The sequence below is a fragment of the Physeter macrocephalus genome, chromosome 2 (assembly GCF_002837175.3).
Source record: "Physeter macrocephalus isolate SW-GA chromosome 2, ASM283717v5, whole genome shotgun sequence".
Taxonomy (NCBI): Eukaryota; Metazoa; Chordata; class Mammalia; order Artiodactyla; family Physeteridae; genus Physeter; species Physeter macrocephalus.
Window position 1 is genome coordinate 7,032,628 of NC_041215.1, and position 20,689 is coordinate 7,053,316.

General features: G+C 40.0%; 1 protein-coding gene across 2 annotated transcripts in view; it reads left to right on the forward strand.

Annotated features, from left to right (window-relative positions):
- SIMC1 (SUMO interacting motifs containing 1) overlaps nucleotides 1–20,689 on the forward strand; it is a 102,280-nt gene that overhangs the window by 53,407 nt on the left and 28,184 nt on the right. Inside the window, exons 1-5 of one of the 2 annotated variants that reach the window (XM_028497731.2) lie at nucleotides 5,202–5,359; nucleotides 6,041–7,570; nucleotides 10,316–10,548; nucleotides 11,316–11,385; nucleotides 16,307–16,461. In XM_028497731.2, the coding sequence (XP_028353532.1) occupies nucleotides 5,357–5,359; nucleotides 6,041–7,570; nucleotides 10,316–10,548; nucleotides 11,316–11,385; nucleotides 16,307–16,461 (1,991 nt within the window). In that variant the 5' untranslated portion in view covers nucleotides 5,202–5,356. Of the gene's footprint in view, nucleotides 1–5,201; nucleotides 5,360–6,040; nucleotides 7,571–10,315; nucleotides 10,549–11,315; nucleotides 11,386–16,306; nucleotides 16,462–20,689 lie in introns of those variants that run through there. The other variant, XM_024116291.3, reaches the window with a different exon arrangement.

The following is a 20,689-nucleotide window of genomic DNA, read 5'->3' on the forward strand; positions in this document are numbered from 1 at the left end:
CCCATTCTTCTGCCTCAGTTATTCTGCTATTGATTCCTTCTAGAGAATTTTTAATTTCATTTATTGTGTTGTTCATCATTGTTTGTTTGCTCTTTAGTTCTATTGCTCTTTAGTTCTTCTAGGTCCTTGTTAAACGTTTCTTGTATTTTCTCCATTCTGTTTCCAAGATTTTGGATCATCTTTACTATCACTACTCTGAATTTTTTTTCAGGTAGACTGCCTATTTCCTCTTCATTTGTTTGGTCTGGTGGGTTTTTACCCTGCTCCTTCGTCTGCTGTGTTTCTCTGTCTTCTCATTTTGCTTAACTTACTGTGTTTGGTGTCTCCTTTTCGCAGGCTACAGGTTTGTAGTTCCCATTGTTTTTGGTGTCTGCCCCCAGTGGCTAAGGTTGGTTCAGTGGGTTGTGTAAGCTTCCTGGTGGAGGGGACTTGTGCCTGTGTTCTGGTGCATAAGGCTGGATCTTGTCTTTCTGGTGGGCAGGACCATGTCCGATGGTGTGTTTTGGGGTGTCTGTGACCTTGTTATGATTTTAAGCAGCCTCTCTGCTAATGAGTGGCGTCCTGTTCCTGTCTTGCTAGTTGTTTGTCATAGGGTGTCCAGCACTGTAGCCCTCTGTTCATTGAGTGGAGCTGGGTCTTAGCATTTAGATGGAGATCTCTGGGAGAGCTTTTGCCATTTGATATTACGTGAAGCCAGGAGGTCCAAGCCAGGTGGACCAGTGTCCTGAATTCTGCTCTCCCACCTCAGAGGCACAGGCCTGACACCCAGCTGGAGCACCAAGACTGTGTCAGCCACATGGCTCAGAAGAAAAGGGAGAAAGAAAGAGATAGAGAGAGAGAGAGAGATAAAATAAAATAACGTTATTGAAATAAAAAATAATTATTAAAAATAAAAATATTAAACACAAAGAAGCATACACATACACACTCATGAAAAGAGAAAAAGGAAAAAAATATATATATATATTAAAAAAGGAAGAGAGCAACCAAACCAATAAACAAATCTACCAATGATAGTAAACTCTAAATACTAAACTAAGATAAACATAAAACCAGAAACAAATTAGATGCAGAAAGCAAACCCTGAGTCTACAGTTGCTTCCAAAGTCCACCATCTCAATTTTGGGTGATCCGTTGTCTATTCAGGTAGTCCAGAGATGCAGGGTACATCATGTTGATTGTGGAGATTTAATACTCTGCTCCTGAGGCTGCTGGGAGAAATTTCCCTTTCTCTTCTTTGTTCACACAGCTGCTGGGGTTCAGCTTTGGAATTGGCCCAACCTCTGCGTATAGGTCGCCTGAGGGCATCTGTTCCCGCCCAGACAGGATGGGATTAAAGGAGCAGCTGATTAGGAGCCTCTGGCTCACTCAGGCCTGGGAGAGGGAGGGGTACTGAATGCGGGGCGAGCCTGTGGCAGCAGAGGCTGGCATAATGTTGCAACAGCCTGAGGCTTGCCGTGTGTTCTCCGGGGGAAGTTGTCCCTGGATCACAGGACCCTGGCAGTGGTGGGTTGCACAGGCTCCCTGGAGGGGAGGTGTAGATAATGCCCTGTGCTTGCACACAGGCTTCTTGGTGGCTGCAGCAGCCACCTTAGCATTTCATAACCATCTCTGGTGTCCACCCTGATAGCCGCGGCTCACGCCTATCTCTGGAACTCATTTAGGTGGTGCTCTGAATCCCCTCTCCTTGTGCACCCTGAAACAATGGTCTCTTGCCTCTTAGGCAGTTCCAGACTTTTTCCCAGACTCTCTCCCTGCTAGCTGTGGCACACTAGCCCCCTTCAGCCTGTGTTCACGCAGCCAACCCCAGTCCTCTCCCTGGGATCTGACCTCCTATGCTGGAGCATCTGCTCCCAGTCCCCACCTGTCCTGGTGGGTGAGCAGACAAGCCTCTCAGGCTGGTGAGTGCTGGTTGGCACCGATCCTCTGTGCGGGAATCTCTCCACTTTGCCCTCTGCACCCCTGTTGCTGCGCTCTCCTCTGTGGCTCCGAAGCTTCCCCCCACCCACCCCCCCATCTCTGCCAGTGAGGGGCTTCCTAGGGGAAGCCTAGGGGGCTTCCTAGTGTGTGGAAACTTTTCCTCCTTCATAGCTCCCTCCCAGAGGTGCAGGTCCTGTCCCTATTCTTTTGTCTCTGTTTTTTCTTTTTTCTTTTGCCCTACCCAGGTAAATGGAGAGTTTCTTGCCTTTTGGGAAGTCTGAGGTCTTCTGCCAGCGTTCAGTAGGTGTTCTGTATGAGTTGTTCCACATGTAGATGTATTTCTGATGTATTTATGGGGCGGAAGATGAGCTCCACATCTTACTCCTCCACCACCTTGAAGGTCTCTCCCCTGGACACTTTAATACACTTCTGTCAGTACTTGATAGCACAACTGCATCCCCTCAAAGGTGAAGAAAATCAAAGATCCAAAAGCTACTATCAGCAACCATGACCTAATTGGCATTTATATCCAACAGCTGCAGAATGCACATTTTTTTCAAGTGTACAGGAACATTCAGCAAGTAGGCCATGTGTTAGGACATAAAATAAGTCTCGGTGTATTTCAAAAGATTGAAATCTTACAGGGTTTGTTTTCTGACCATGGTGAAGGTAAGCTTGAACTACATGATAATAATGTGACTGTGTATTAAAAATTGTGGGATGAAGCTAAAGCAGTACTTACAGGGAAATTTTTAGCTTTAAATGCTAATGTTAGAAAAGAAAGATTTTGAAAATCAAGGTATCAGCTTCCACATTAAGAAACTAGAAAAAGAAGGGCAAATTAGGGGCTTCCCTGGTGGCGCAGTGGTTGCGCGTCCGCCTGCCGATGCAGGGGAACTGGGTTCGCGCCCCGGTATGGGAGGATCCCGCATGCCGCGGAGCGGCTGGGCCCGTGAGCCGTGGCCGCTGAGCCTGCGCGTCCGGAGCCTGTGCTCCGCAACGGGAGAGGCCACAACAGAGGAAGGCCCGCATACCACAAAAAAAAAAAAAAAAAAAAAAAAAAAGAAGGGCAAATTAAATCCACAGTAAATAGAAGAAAATAATAATGATAACAATAGAAATAAAGGGAATGATGAAAAAGTTGGTCCTTTGGAAAGATCAGTAAAATTGATAAACTTCTAGCTAGGCTGATCAGGGGAGAAAATGCAAAGGATACAAATGACCAATACTGGGAATTAAAAAAGAAAATTGGGGATAAATCTATACAGAGTATAGAATTAAAAAATAATAAAGGACTGTTGTGAACAACTTTATGCTAATAATTTTAATAACAAATTCCATAAGTCACAGAACTAACACAAGAAGAAGTAGAAAATGTAAATAGCCTTATGTCTACTAAATTTTAACTACAAAGCAAATTTCAGGCCCAGAAAGCGTCACTGGTGATTTCTATAAACATTAAAGAAAGATATGGTACCAATCCAACACAACCTAAATAGAGGGGGTGGGAATAGCTCCCAATCATTTTATGAGGCCAATTTTATTCTGATAGCAAAACAAGAATAGAAAACTACAAACTAATATCCCTCATAAATATGCAAAAATTCTTAACAAAATATTGATATATTAAAACAAACAATATAGAAAAAAATAATATAACCAGTGGAGTTTTCCGTAGATTAATTTAATATTAGAAAATTAATTAATATAATTTTTGATATTAATAGTACAAAGGAAAATCATAAAATATCTCAACAGGTGCAGAAAAATCATTTGACTAAATTTAACAACCATTTCCAATTAAAACTCTTAGAAAAAGGGACTTCCCTGGTGGTCCAGTGGGTAAAACTCCATGCTCCCAATGCAGGGTGCCTGGGTTCGATCCCTGGTCAGGGAACTAGATCCCACATGCATGCTGCAACTAAGAAGCCCGCATGCCACAACTAAACATGCCACAACAAAGATCCTGTGTGTTGCAACTAAGACCCGGTGCAGCCAAAATAAATAAATATATATTTTTTAACTCTGAGAAAACAAGGAGAAGGGCACTTTCTCAACGTGTTATGGGGCATCTATGAAGACAACACAACTAACATTATACTTAATGATGAAAGTCTCAGATGTCTGCTTTAAGCACTTCTGCTGAGAATTATACTGGATGCCTTAGCCATTGCAATAGTTAAGAAAAAGAAATAAAAGGCATGCAGATTGAAAAGGAAGAAGTAAAACTCCTCTATTTGCAGACATGATTTCTTATATGGAAAACCCTAAGGAATCTACAAAAAAAGTTACTTGAACTAGTAAGTGAATTTAGAGGATACAGGGATAATAGACATACATAAATCAACAGCATTTCTATATACTAGCAATGAATAATTGGAAAATGACCAAAAAATTTTCCATTTTCAATATCATTTAAAAACATCATATTCTTTGGGATAAACCTTTTTGGTTTGTACAGATGAATTGGGGATATAAGGGAGAAAACTAAAAATTTAACTTGGGACAAGAAGTGATCTGGAAGAATTTTCGCACGCAGTGATATCTGTGCTGGGTCTTGAAAGACAAGAAACTTCCAAACAATCAAAGGGATAATAATCACTCCAGACAAAAGAAAGAACATAGCAAACATGAAGATAGAAATACTTGAGAAAGCATGGCATATTTGGGGATCTGAAGTAGTTCTGTGTGATTTGCGCACACGAGGAGGAAGAGTAATCAAGAAGAGGCTGAATTATGAAGGGCTTTATGAGTCTTACTAAAGCATTTGCCCTTTATCCTGTAGCTCATATGGTGGGTTTTAAGTGAGAGAGACATGGTAATGTTGCATTTTAGGAGTTGGTGATGGAATAGGAGTTGAATTCAGACCTTTGCAGCTATTTATGTTGAGTTCAGCTAGCAGTAGAGAGGCAGTGATACTCTATGGCTGCTTCTTAGGAATGAGGCATTAGGTTTCACCAAGCAATCCCTATTCCAAGATGAGATGCATGCCAGCTTCTCACTTGACCCACCCAGAGTCCTGTGTCCTGCTTTGGTGCCGTTGACAGTGATGACCATCACATCTATTAAAAGAAATAGCACGGTAGCTGTAGTAGCAGCAAGAGCATTGCTAGCCCAGCAATTAGTACCCGACATACTTGGTGCCGTTGACAGTGATGACCATCACATCTATTAAAAGAAATAGCGCGGTAGCTGTAGTAGCAGCAAGAGCATTGCTAGCCCAGCAATTAGTACCACATACCAGTGGCAATGGTACCCAACCAAGTGAGGAGACACCTGGAAGGCAGAGCAATATTGTTCCTGGCTCATGACACAGAGGTTGTTTACAGTACCTCTGGCTGGCATCATCAGGCTTTGTGAACAGCCTAATCATTTTGCCAAGGAATGGGGGTGAATATAGGAGTTTTTTTGTAATTAATTTAGGCTCACACTTACAATGGTTAGTTTTATAACCCTTAGTGTATTATTCTCCATATCTGACTATAGGCTGATTATACATTGAATGAAGATGTACATTCCTAGGCCCTAACAGGGAAAGAAGGAAACAGGCCTGGGTTTGAATGTCTGTCTCTGCTACATAACTGTATAATCCATAGGTAAATAACCTAACCCCTCTGAACTCTAGTTTCCCCATTTGTATAATGGAGATGATAATGCCTTCCTGACAGGGTCATTGTGAAAATTAAAGATGTGTGAAAGCACTCAACACATTCTTAGCGCAAAGTAGATTATCTTATATTAGTTTCCCTTCTTTAGCTTCTGTTGTAGGTTATCCTGTGTATTTGCTTTTCCAAACAAAGTTTGCTTTTTACTTTGACTTAAGGTTGAAATCTTCTCTACTACTCCCCTGTCCACCTTGGATCATAAAACATTTCCCACTGTGTCCTCTGTTATGTGCTTGTGGCATTTGGATAATTTAAGAAGGTATAGAAATCGGCAGCTTTGACAGAGGAAAATTTTGGCCAAAGGAAATAAACTAGCACTTATGTTATATAAGATATATAGATTGTCAGTGAAGTGAAAAGGTAAAATAGGTTTATCCTTAAAAGCTAAGCTTTAAGTCCTCTTATAAAGCTAAGACCCCTACTTGAACTCTTATCTTCTCACAATTCTTCAACAGGACTTCATTGACTTAACTAGAGAAACCAGACCAAGGACAAAGGATCGCAATGGACTCTGTGTGATTGACCTAACAGGATCTGAGGAAGAAAATAGACCTATTGCCACTCTTGACTTGACTCTAGAACCTGTTGCTCCTTCCCAGAAAGAACCAGCCAGTCTTCAAGCATGTGCCAGCCTCTCCAGCAAAGAGGTGATGGAAGGGCGGGTAGACAGAAGCTCTTGGCCTGCAGCACGGAGAATCATTAACAGTGATCCTGTGGATTTGGACCTTTTGGAAGAAACTGCATTTGAAGGTCCCCAACCCCCTACGTCCATCAGTGGGGACTCTGTTTATCCAGGAGAGCCGAATTGTAGCTCAACCATATTCAAAGGTGACCTCGGCTTCTTGGCAAACCTACAGCTATCTTCAGATATTCACTCCCTCCCCGCAACAAGCAATAATGGTAGCCGTAGCAATCAAAGGGCACCCTTGCCATGCCCACAGCAAGATGTACCTTGCCCTCCACAAGCCTTGCCATGCCCACTGAGAGCCTTGCCATGCCCACTGCGAGCCTCACCATGTCCACCACGAGCCTCCTCATGCCCACCACGAGCCTTGTCATGCCCATCACAAACCATGCAGTGCCAACTACAAACTTTGCCTCACCTGCCTCAAGAAGGGCCATGCCCTCCTCAAGATGTGCCATGCCCTCAGAATGTGCCATGCGCTCAGCAGAATATGCCAAGTCCACCTCAAGACTCATCATGGCAACTTCAACACTCACAAAGCCCACCTCAAGACTCACTGTGTCCACCTCAAGACTCACTGGGCCTACCTCAAGATGTACCAGGCCCACCTCAAAACATAACGTATCCACAAGATGTGGCACACCTGCAAGACATGCCACAGTCACCAGGAGATATGTTACAATCATCAGGAGACATGCCACAGTCATCAGGAGACGTGCCCCAGTCACCAAGAGATGTGTCACAGTCATCAGCAGATGTCCTACAGTCACCAGCAGATGTGTCACAGTCACCAGCCAATGTACCACAGTCACCAAGAGACATGCCACCATCACCAGGAAGTGTACCACATTCACCTGGAGAAGTCCCACACTTATCAAGGGATGTGCTACATTCACCTGGGGACATGTCATGCTTGCCAGAAGACATGCCACACACACTTGGAGACTTGCCTCATTTACCAAAACTCAGGCCTGACTCTCCGCAAAATGATGTACAGAACCATGACACCCCTATGGATGTCTCAGCTCTATCCTCTCCAAGCTGCTCTCCCAGCCCACAGTCTCCACAGTTTGAAACTTCCTTAGAGAAAGTTCCTTGGCTCTCTGTCACAGAAACTCCAGCCAGAAAAGAGATATCACTGTCAGAGCCTGTCAACCCCGGATCTGCCCAGGTGCAAACACGAACACCACAAGGTGGGTTGTACAACAGACCATGCCTGCATAGACTGAAGTACTTCTTACGACCTCCAGTGCATCACCTCTTCTTCCAGACACTAATACCAGATAAAGACACAAGAGAGGTGAGCTAACATGTCTTCCCCTGGGGATCAGGTGTCCTTTGTATAGGCCTAGCATGACGTTAGTATGCTACAAGGAGTCCATGCATGAGAGGACGGGCCCAGCTGAGTTAAGACATTTTTATCTTTCTCCCACTGTAGAACCATTCAGTGTAGAATCAGATCTGGGTTCAAATTCAGCCCCACACTTAAAATCTGGCACTGAAGAAGTCACTTTACCTATCTATAAAATGGAGATAAGAACATACCTCACAGTATCATTAAAGGAGATAATATGTAAAGTAACTGTTGGAGTGTCTGGCTCATCATAGGCCTTCATCAAATACTTCTCAATTCCTCTGCCTTTCCTTCCTCAATTCCTGATGCCCTCATTACAGCTTCCATATCACAGAGATAATAATACTCATGACACTTTGGTACCTTCAAAATTGTTACTTTCTAACTTGGGGGGAGGAAATTCAATTTTAAGATTTTTTTTATTGAAGTTGATCTACAATATTGTTTTAGTTTCAGATATACAGCAAAGTGATTCAGTTATATATTTGTTCAGATTATTTTCCATTACACGTCATTACAAGATATTGAATATTGTTCCCTGTGCTAGACAGTAGATCCTTGTTGCTGATCTGTTTTATGTATAGCAGTTTGAGTCTGTTAATCCCATACTTCTTACTTGTCCTTCCCTACCTCCCTTTCCCCTTTGGTACCCATAAGTTTGTTTTATATGTCTGCAAGTCTGTTTCTGTTTTGTAGATAGATTCATTGGTATTATTTTTTTGGATTCCACATATAAATGATATTATATAATATCTGTCTTTCTCTGTCTGACTTACTTCACTTAATATGATATTCTCTAGGTCCATCCATGTTGCTGCAAATGGCATTATTTCATTCTTTTTTATGGCTGAGTAATATTCCACTGTGTGTGTGTGTGTACCACATCTTCTTAAACCAATCATCTGTTGATGGGCACTTGGGTTGTTTCCATGTCTTGGCTATTGTAAATAGTGCTACTATGAAAAATGGAGTGCCTGTATCTTTTTAAATTAGAGTTTTCATCTTTTTCCAGATATATGCCCAAGAGTGGGATTGCTGGACATATGGTAGCTCTATTTTTAGTTTTCTGAGGAACCTCCATACTGTTTTCCATAGTGGCAGCACCAGTTTACATTCCTACCAACAGTGGAGGAGGGTTCCCTTTTCTCCACACTCTCTCCAGCTCAATTTTAAGATTTTAACGGGAATGCTACTTCCCATTAGTCTTCATTGATCTGTAAGAACTAAACTAGATGTGTAAGAAAAAAAAAATTGTGGCTAAGTCCCATAACATGAAGCTTTTTTTCATTATACCTAACCCTCAGGTGTCCTGAGACATAAGAAAGCTAACTGCCCTCTCCCCAGAAGGGCTATTCCAGCCATCACTGTTTTTCTGTTATACATAAACTATCAAACTTTGTTTGGCTTGTGTTTTAAAATTAATACTTATTCTCAGATTTTAAAAATAATGCTTGCTTAAGAAATAATTACCCATGATGCTATCAGTCAGCATTTATTAATGTTAATAATTGGGTGTGTTTCCTTCCTGGTTGCCTTTTTATGTGTAGACACTTTAAATTTTTTAATAATTGGGGGTTTTAACAATAATATATATATTATAGTTGGTTTTGTTGTTTATAGAGAGTTTGAGTTTAGATGGTAGCTATGGAGTTATACCGCTGTATGAGACCAGCTTCTGCGATCTATTGAATGACAAATTCTCACTCTAAATCTCAGTTTCCTTATCTATAAAATAGGAATAATAATAACATGTATTTCTTAGAGTTGTTGAGAGAATTAAGTGAAGATAAGTTAAATGTTAAAACTTATTATTATAATTATTGTTGTTATTATATCAGACTTTTTAATGTTTTATTTTTTTGTTTTTTTTTTTTTTGTGGTATGCGGGCCTCCCTTTGTTGTGGCCGCTCCCGTTGCGGAGCACAGGCTCCGGACGCGCAGGCCCAGCGGCCATGGCTCACGGGCCCAGCCGCTCCGCGGCATGTGGGATCCTCCCAGACCGGGGCGTGAACCCGGTTCCCCTGCATCGGCAGGCGGACGCGCAACCACTGCGCCACCAGGGAAGCCCTAATGTTTGTTTTTCTTCTGATGATGTGTCTATTACAGAAAAATTGAAAAATACAAAAGAACATATAGAGGAAAAATCATCCATCATTTCACCACCCAGATAATAGAAAACCACTTTTCATACATTCTCTTTCATTCTTTATATACATACAGTTTGGGGGTTGGGGGGTGGTGAAGCAACTTAATATTTACTGTTGACTCAAAAAAATTCAACAAAATGGAATTCTTCTTCTAACAATAAAACATATTTAAAGCATCTTTATTCATCTCTTTGTTTCAGTATCTGATATAATATCATAGCTACCCCTAAATATCTTATCACCCTTATTCCAAAATCAACTTAGGCTAGCTCTTAAATCTTTTGTACTTTCCTTTCTAATGCTATATTTTAACACAGATGAAATCATGTTACATGTAGAACTTTGTATTCTTATTTGTTAACTTAATATAAGCGTTTTCCCATGTCATTAGAAGTTTTTTAGATAAGGCTTTCCAGTCTCAATTTTTTTTAATTATGAATATTTCAAATGCATGGAAAACTTCCCTGTCTTCAACTTGTTCCAGAACCTCTTGCTTTTATGTCTATAGAAACCCATCCTAATTTCTTTCTTTTTATCTCTGCAGAACAAGGGTCAAAAATTAGAACCTATCCCTCATCGAAGACTAAGGATGGTAACAAACACCATTGAAGAAAACTTTCCCCTGGGGACTGTGCAGTTTTTGATGGACTTTGTGTCACCCCAGCATTACCCACCCAGAGAAATTGTGGCTCACATCATCCAGAAAATCCTGCTCAGTGGCTCTGAGACTGTGGATGTTCTAAAGGAGGCCTACATGCTTCTCATGAAAATTCAACAGTATGAACCTTAGCTTTTGGCAAATCTTCTGGGGAACCTGGACTCAGGGCACAACTTTCTCTTGCCTAAGATTTATTCATCTAACCATTAGAGAGGGTTACTTAGTATATTAGTATTATTTGTATTGCAAGTGACAGGAAACTCAATCCAAACTGGCTTTAATAGCTGGTAAAAGAGAATTTAATGACTCGTGTTACTAGAAACCTAGGAATAAGATGTGACTTAATTCAGTTCAAAAATGGTTACCAGGATCCATTTTTCAGTTCTATTTTGCTGTTTTTAGGCTTCACATGGTAGCCTTCTCAGCCTCTAGCTTTTACAACACTCTTAGTACAAGAGAGGGTCCACTTCCTTTATAATCACACAGAGTTCTGAAATTGAGTCTTATAGGTTTTAATTGGCATAACGTAAGACATGAGTCCATCTTTGAGCCAATCATTGTGAACTGAGGAATAGAATATCAAGATTAACATGCTTTGCAGACTTCATCCCAGGGTCCTAGTGGGTAAAGCCAGTGGGCTAAGAATAATAAAGAGTTGATTTCTTCAAGGCAAAATTGGGGTAGTAATGCTTCCCAAAAGACAAGTGGATACTGGGTAGCCAAAAAAAATGAAGTTCCACTACCCTCAGATGACATGGTATTGTATCAAAGGGTGGGCAAGAGCGCTGAGGATAAGAGGAGGCGTCTTGCTTCTGTCATCTTCGAGATCCCATCCCTTCTTCCACTAAACTCTCCAGAATTCTAATTGATGTCACTTTACTTTCAGGCTACATCCAGCTAATGCCAAGACGGTGGAGTGGGACTGGAAGCTGCTCACTTATGTCATGGAGGAAGAGGTAACATAGCAATTGCAAGCATAAATCTTTTACAGAGGAAGTTTTAACTAGAAATAAAAGTGACTGTAAATCTGGTAGTAACATCTTTGCCATTATTCCTTTCTTTTACTCCCCCCAATCCCTACCAAAACATTCCTATTGAAATGGTATGTGCTGTCTTCCAATTCAAGATTGAATACATTCACTTATCCCTCTCCTTTTTCAGATTCCATTTAAAATAACAGTAAATGAATAGAGAAAGGTATAAACCTATGGCACTGAAAATAAGGGGAAAGACAATAGATTTGAATGAAGATTGGAAGAGCTAAAGGAAATGTAAGAGTGATGACTGATGAAGCTAGGCTGAGAAAGCTACAGGCTAGAATACATGAGCAAGGGCTGTAGCCAAAGAGGGAGGAAATCTGCCCTTTAGAGCAGAGAATTTTTGGACTCAGAAACACAATATTTAAGAAGGTTGGAGTAGGATATGAGCTGTAAGTCTAGGATATGAGCTGTAAGTCTGTTGAAAGCTTGTAGATGGAACTGACAATCTTTCTATTTTTGAGTACAGAAAGCTCAGTTGCCAGGTTACCTACCTTTCAGGCAAAAAATCAGAGGATTCATTGTCTAAAAGAAATCGAATGAACCATCTGTCATAAATGAAGTCAGCTAGTGTAGAGTTGGTGCTCCAGAAAAAAAATCTGCATTCTGACCTTTAGGGATCCCTAAACTTAATTGCCAGCTTTCTGTCTGCTAACCCAAAAGCACTTGGATGGAACAAATTATTGTCAACTTAGAACTCTATACTCAGCCAAACTATTAGTCAACTGTGAGTGTAGAATAGAGACATTTCCAGACATGTACAAACTTGAAAAAATATCCACATACCCCATTTCATAGGTTATTTGAAGATATGCATACAAAGAATAGGGGAATAAACAAAAAAGGGGGAGACACAGGATCCAGGGAACACTAGATCTAATCCAGAAGAGTAAGAAAGAGAAGTCCTGAGATTACTGCAAATAGTAGACCTAGAGAGCAATCACTCCAGATTGGAACAAAAAAACACAGGGCTTTAAGAAAGCATGATCTGGGCCTCCCTGGTGGCGCAGTGGTTGCGCGTCCGCCTGCCGATGCAGGGGAACCGGGTTCGCGCCCCGGTCTGGGAGGATCCCACGTGCCACGGAGCGGCTGGGCCCGTGAGCCATGGCCGCTGAGCCTGCGCGTCCGGAGCCTGTGCTCTGCAACGGGAGAGGCCGCAGCAGAGGGAGGCCCGCATACCACAAAAAAAAAAAAAAAAAAGAAAGAAAGCATGATCTGGGAAACACCACCAAGATGGTAGACAAGGAAGCTCCAGGCCCTTGTTCCCCAATGGAGACACCAAGTTAACAACAATATATGGACCCGAATACCTTTGTGAAAACTCTAGAGACCAATTGAGAAGTTGTAGTACTCAGGCCAATGCATAAACAAGAAGGTACTCCATTGAAAGGAGTAGGAAAGTTTGTGGTGTTTTGTGTGTCCATGCCCCTCCCTCTACCCAGCATAGCACAGTGCAACTAGGAGGAAATCTCCCATACCCTGGCTCCTCCCTTGGGATGGAAACAGAAGAGTGGACATTGAGTCCAGTGTTCTGGCTTGTTAGGAGGATAATTTCTGTCTTACCTGACTCAGAGCACTGTTGAGAACAGTGGCTTAGTTTTCTGGCTGAAAAGAAATGTGAGCACTGCAGCGTTTTAGAGCTGCAGAGAGTATGCAGTTCCACAAACAGGTACTGGGGGAGCAAGAGACTGTGGGCTTTCAAGAAGAAGTAGGGGCAAACCACTTGGGAAATTAAGGCAGATAAAAGCACACAGACAAGCTCAGAGAAAACACATCTCCAGTAAAGGCCTGAGAGGTCTCAGAACCTTAGCCCAGCTGATTGGTGAAGGTCTTGCCATGCATGAACTCAATGGATAAAGACTGGGAAAGGTGTTTTTTTCAAATGTTTAAATCTCAAAAGAAGATTACAAGGCATACAAAGAGGCAGGGAAATGCGGCCCAATCAAAAGAATGAAATAAATCTCCAGAAACTGACCCTAAAGAAACACAAATCTCTCAACTTACTGACAAAAAATTTTTTAAAACTATCTTAAAGATGCTCAAGGAGCTAGAAGAGAACACAGATAGACAAGAAAATGAAGCAAGAAAATAATGCATGAACAAAATGAGAATATTAAATTTTTAAAAACTGTAGAAAATAATCAAATATATTCTGGGGCTGAAAAATACAGTTACTGAATTAAAAACTTCACTAGAGGAGTTCAACAATAGTCTTGGTCAGGCAGGAGAAAAAAAATCAATGAACATGAAGAAAGGTCATTTGAAATCACTGAGACAGAGGAGCAAAAAGAAAACAGAACAAAGAAAATTGATGAGCACCTAAGGGACTATGGGACACCATTAAATGGACCATATACACATTAGGGAAGTCCCAGAAAGGGAAGAGAGAAAGGGACAAAGAGCTTATTTGAAGAAATAATAACCCAAAACTTTCCAAGTCTGAGGAAAGAAATGGGCATACAAATTCAAGAAAGATCCAGTGAGAATAAACCAGAGAGACCCCACACCAAGACACATTATAATCAAACTGTCAAAAGTCAAAGAGTTTTTCTTGAAAGCAGCAAGAAAAAAAGTGAATTATCACGTACAAATGAGTTCATATAAGACTCTCAGCAGATTCTCAGCAAAACCTTGCAGGTCAGAAGGCAATGGGATGATGTATTCAAAGTTCTAAAAGAAAAGAACTGTCAACCAAGAATACTATATCTGGCAAAAGTTTCCTTCAAAAATGAGGGTGAGCAGCAGGAGAGAAGTGACACATCAATACAAGATCCTCAATAAGATTATCAGAGATTTCTCATTAGAAACTGGAGGCCAGAAGTTAGTGGGGCGATATATTCAAAGTGCTAAAGAATAAAAGTCAACCAAGATTCCTGTATCCAGCAAAACTGTCCTTCAAAAATGAGGGAGAAACTACTGGGCATATACCCTGAGAAAACCGTAATTCAAAAAGAGTCATGTACCACAATGTTAATTGCAGGTCTATTTATAATAGCCAGGACATGGAAGCAACGTAAGTGTCCATCGACAGTTGAATGGTTAAAAAAGATGTGGCACATATATACAATGGAATATTACTCACCCATAGAAAGAAATGAAATTGAGTTATTTGTAGTGAGGTGGATGGACCTAGGGACTGTCATATAGAGTGAAGTAAGTTAGAAAGAGAAAAACAAATACCGTATGCTAACACATATATATGGAATCTAAAAAAAAAAAAATGGTTCTGAAGAACCTAGGGGCAGGACAGGAATAAAGACGCAGACGTAGAGAATGGACTTGAGGACATGGGGAGGGAGAAAGGAAAGCTGGGACGAAGTGAGAGAGTGGCATGGACATATATATATGTCCACCTAGAGGGGTGGCATAGGGAGGGTGGGAGGGAGATGCAAGAGGGAGGGAATATGAGGATATAAGTATACGTATAGCTGATTCACTTTGTTATACAGCAGAAACTAACACACCATTGTAAAGCAATTATACTCCAATAAAGTTGTTAAAAAAAAAAAATGAGGGAGAAATAAAGACATTCCCAGATAAACAAAAGCTGAGGGAGTTCATTTACTACTAACCCTGCTCATCAAGAAATGCTAAAGGGAGTCCTGCAGGGTAAAATTAAACACTAAACAGTACCTTGAAGCCGTATGAAGAAATAAAGATGTCAATAAAGATAAATACATGGGCAGTTATAAAAGCTATTATTGTAACAATGGTTTGTAACTCCACATTGGTTTCCTATAATGTATTAAGTAACTAATACATTTTTAAAGTATTAATCTAAAAGCTAGTATTGTAACTTTGTAACTCCACATTTTGTTTTCTACATAATTTAAAAGATTAATGCATTTAAAAGAATTATTAGTTTATTTTGGGGCACACAATATATGAAGATATAGTTTTGTGACTTCAACAACTAAAAGGGGTGGGAACAGAGCTGTAAAGGAGCAGAGTTTTTGTGTGTTATTGAAGTTAAGCTGGTATAAATTCAAAGTATTATAATTTTAGAATGTTAAATGTAATCCCCATGGTAACCACAAAGACAGTAGCTATAGAATGTACACAAAAGGAAATGAGAAAGGAATGTAAACATTTCAGTACGAAAAAATCAACTAAAGACAATAATGCAGGAAATGAGGGACAAAAAAACTATAAGGCATTTAGAAAACAAATAGCACAAGGCCAGAAGTCCTTCCTTGTCAGTAAAGGGAAACCAAAGAATTGTGCATGCCTGCCTGCTGTGTGACAGGCACTTACGCTGGCTTTGGTAAGGTTAGAATTATCACCACATAAATCACAAGGACACTGAGACTCAGAGGGGTAAGTTAAATACGGGATGGAGCTGAGTTTCAAACAAACAAATAAATAAGGTCTGTGCATCACCAAAGCCCATGCTCTTTACCTGCATCAGTTAGGCTTCAACAGCTAGGATCATTTCACCTGTAACAGAAAACCCAGCTCAGACTTGCTTTCACTGTTAGGATATGCATCAGCTCATCTTACTAGAAGTATAGCAGTGAGATAGACATCATGGTTGCTTGATCTAGTAGCTTGGCAGAGTCATTTTTCTGTCTCTCTGTTTGGATATCCACAGTTTAGGGTTTATCCTGAGACTGATAGTTAGGTTCAGTGAAAGAAAGAGACTGACTTTTCAAGCTCTAGGATTGCCCTGTTTGCCCTCTTTCATAATGACCTAGACTGCTTGCTCTCTGCCAGAAACCTCTCTTTTAGATACATACTCATTGACTCATGGGCCTTCCCTTGACTTAGTATTTATGAGAGCCCAGTGCTCAGTGTCATCCAGGAGATTGAGAGGAAATACTCCTCATTTTTTCTCCCCCAGGGACAAAATCTGCCCGGGCGAGTCCTTTTTCTACGTTATGTAGTACAGACCCTGGAAGATGATTTCCAACAGATCCTGAGGAAGCAGCGACAGCACCTGCAGCAATCTATTGCAAGCACTGTGCTATCCTGTGACAAGCAACCCCACAATGTCAGGTAACCAGCCATCGGATCCCTGGGATGACAAGAGAGAGGGGCCGTAAGTGGGCAGCTACTCAAGTCCGGAGAACATCAGGTGGATGAGATTTTCTAGTAGCTAGATAGTATAACAGGGATAGTTATTACAACTATAAACAGTCCTAGAAGAAAACCTCTCTGTACCAACTGTGTGTCAGATGCCATAACTTGTGTGGTTTTTTTTCCAAAGACCATCAGACATCCTTTAGTCTATTTCAGTATTGTTCAGACGGCCTTGTGAGATCCAGGGGGAAAACTTGACTTGTGTAAAACTTTTCACAGCTTTTATAAACCTAAATTTATTTCCAACCCCCTGAGTAACTCAAGATAAATCTCATTTGTCACTACTACTTTCTGAAAAGTCTATTACGATAATAGGTCACATGGCTGACAATAAGGTACGGTAAGGTAGCAAGCACGTGTTCTTTTTTTGTAGGATCAGGGCCAAAGCTTCTGGAAGCTTCAGAGTGGGCAACTACCATATCCTTATACCAACGGGGGGAAATGTGGTTTGTAGGGTAGGGATCTCAGGCTAGAATTTTCATCCTGGAACTACAAGCTTTGCTTCTTTAGGAAACGTTTATCACTAGCATTCCTTTTTTCAGAACATCACTGAGATTTTTTTCACTCACATTTACATTCTCATATGTTCTTGCATATTTGTTAAGAATAGTTTTCACAGGCCAGTGTGGGATATTGACTATCATAACTCCTTTAATTAAAAAAAGGGGGACGTTTCATTATGCTCTAAGTAACAGTCAGCTTTTTCTCCCTTAGTTTGCATGCTTATATCCATTTCCCTAGATGTGCCATTTTATGTAAAGTTTAAATGTTAATGATTATGGGGGTAGAAAATCAGTAAGTAGAGAAACTACAGAGAGCACAGGATAGCATAGTTGGGTTTAAAATTGAAAAATAACAATTTAAATAGTGAGAGCAACTCTCCTGACCATTCTGCTTTGTGAGCTTAGGCACTGGATTGGGAGATGGGAGACATGAACCCAACTCAATCCAGTGACAAGTTACTCACTTTCATTGTGTGAGCCTCTCACTATACCCAACACTATACTCTTGGGTTTAAAGATAGCCATTGGTAACCTCTAAATGCAAGCCACATACTCTATTTTGTGCTTTATCAATGAAAAAAATCAGTTCCAGCTGGAGGGGAAACCAGCTGTATTTGATTCAATAAGATATGGCTGTTAGATTGAGGTTGTGGTTACACGGATGTGTACATGTATTTATCAAAACTCATCAAACAGTATATAACTGTGCTTTGACCTCTAACGGGTGGGACAGTTGTCAGAGCTTTCTGAGAGGCTGTTCCCGGGTTATAATCCTCAGCTTAGCTCAAATAAAATTTTCCATTTCCTTCTTAAAATAAAATAATTCATCAAACAAAAACCAGTGTGCAATTTATTATATATAAGTTATACCTCAAAGATAAGTTTTTAAAAAGAAAATGATGGTAAATCAGTCTCCATATGACCCCTTAAGGGATTTTCTTTTCTTTTTTTCACTGTGCATACAAAGAGTAATCTAGTTCTACATGATTTAAGAAATACACTAGTCCCCAGATCCCCTCACCCACATTTTCCTTTCTCAAGGGGTAACTACTTTCAACTCTTTTATTTAAGTGATTCTTTGGATTTTTACCTCTTTATGGCTAAATAAACTGCTTGTGTTGCTAATTGATTTTTCATTGTTAGCTATTATCTATTAACTCCCCACATGAAAGATGAGGAGTTAGCTCTTTTTCCTCTCTACCTCCTCTCTCCCTTTCTCTCTCTCTCTCTCACACACAAACACACACACACGCACACACACTTCCCAGCCCCCATGCCATTAATAGAGTTATATCATAATTTTGTTTAGATCAGTATCCAATGTTTCCATCACTATAACTATGTGTGCTAGTCAGAGTTGAGCCAAGTACTAAACTGTGATTACTTTTCCTTTCACTCATAACTTTTTTGTTTTCCTTAGTTAATAACTGCCTCATTTTTAGTTTCCTCGTATGTTTGTGCATATCAGAAGTCAACCCCAGATTCTCTGCCATTTGGTTTAAATATCCCATCAAGATGTTTATTCACACTGGGTTAGTCTTATGAAGTTCTTCTTCTTGAAGATCTGTGGTGGAACGTTTTGACCTCCTTCAATCTGGATTGGTTGTCCTCTTTTCCAGTCTTTATCATAAATGTGAAAATTCCCTTCACCTGTTTCCAGTGTTGGATCTCTGTTTCATATCTTCTCTTTCTTGGTTTACTCCCATGTTTTTGATAGATCAGTCTCCAGTAGCTTCTTAGAAAGGTATGTGGGAAGTAAAATTTTTGAGATCTTGTATGTCTGAAAATATCTTTATCTTCCCACACATTGATTGATAAGTGAGTATAGATATTTAGGTTAGAAATATCTTTTCTACAGAATATTAAAGGAAATCTTCGATTGTCTTCTTGCTTCCAGAATTGCTGTGAAGAAGCCATAAGCTACTTTGATTACTGATTCTTTGTGTGTACCTTGATTTTTTTCTCTGGCTGTTTATAGAATCCTCTTTTTGCCCAATATACTTGTTTTAGATCTATGTTCATCTAGTATGCTGGGCATTCAATGGGCGATTTCATATCCTTCATTCTTGGAAAATAGAATTTTCATTCCTGTTATCATGTTTTTAATTTCCAAGAGCTCTTTTTCTTTAAATGTTCCTCTTTAAAAATAATAAATAGTATTCTGTTCTTGTCTTTTTCTTTCATGGATCCGTATCTTTTCATATCTTTGATTATACTAATGATAGCTTTTGTTTTTGTTAATTCCCTGTATAATGTCTGTTTTCTCCAAGTTGCTTTTTTGAGGAGAAAGGAGGGTTGGATTGGCTTTTTGGTGTTTATCTCTCATGTTAGAATATGTCCATAGATGTCTGGTAAACTTTTGTAATCTATCCACGTTTAAGGGTGACTCCAAAGCTCTTGGAAGCTCTGAGTACAGGTGAGGACTTGTCACTTCTGAGTTTCCTGTAGGTGGAACTGGCTGCCTGTTCCTTAGAAAATACCTCGTCAATGTGTTTAGGTCTTTCCTCTTGGGCTGGATGAGTTTTCCAGAAAAGACTTCAGATTTCCTACATTTAAGGATAAAGACTAGGATGCCAGGTTTTGGGAAGACAGTTCTGGGAAGGTGGCAAGGATCTCTGCACTGAGCATGCATAGGTTCACTTAGAGCCCCTGTTTTTGCTTTGATGCCTTTGCCTCCCAGCTGTGCCTGGTATCCCAGTCCAGAGACCCTCTGTTTTACCTCTCCACAAAGTTAACCTGTAGTCTTCAGCATTGGGAGAGAAGATCTAAAAGTTTCTTAAACAGATTACAAGCCATCATATTTATTTTAATTTACCCGCTTTTACCCTAACTTCATGGAAGCCTCATACTGCCATTTGCAGCACTTATTGAAGATTTTTTTTTCCATTTTTTGGTAAATAGGATTAAATAGGATTGCTCTTCTCTACTGCTGGCTTAGGATTCAGCTTTCTCAATTCTGCCAAGTCAGTTAAAATTTTTCCCTTTGCCAAAGTCATAGACTTAGATTAAACATCATCTAAACATGACATTTGCCTTATTTACTTAGTTAATTTGTTACTTTGAATTTTGTAATCAGCATCTCTTACCCAACCCCTTAAATCAAAGGCTAGGACCTTGACAATTACCTACATCCATCCCCCATCACCCACTTTTTGCACCTCTTGCACCCAAAGTAATTGGCATCCTGAATGTTCATCATGTTCCTTTCCTTTTTATATAGTTTTATTGCATCTATATGTGTTCCTGTAAAGTTTTTATTTTAGTTCCTTTTAGCTGTATATAAAAGAGTATCATGCTGTATGTAATCAATTGGTACTTTTATATTTCACTTACTATTATAGAGTACTAAGATTTGTCCATACCTATCCACTGTAGCATATTCATTTCCACTACTGTAGAATTTTTGTGAATATACTTCATTTTCCTTCCAGCTTCCAGATTTTTACTGTTATTATCTGCCCTCCTTTTCTTCCCTCCTTTGTGGATTTTTTAAAAAATTATTTACTGTAGTATTAGTGGCATTTTAGGAGGGAACAAATGTAGATGTGTATATTCAATCCATCATTTTTACCTGGGTAACCTAAGTGATCATCAAAAGTAATTTTGACTATATGAGATGTTTTTACCTTACTAACTTTGTG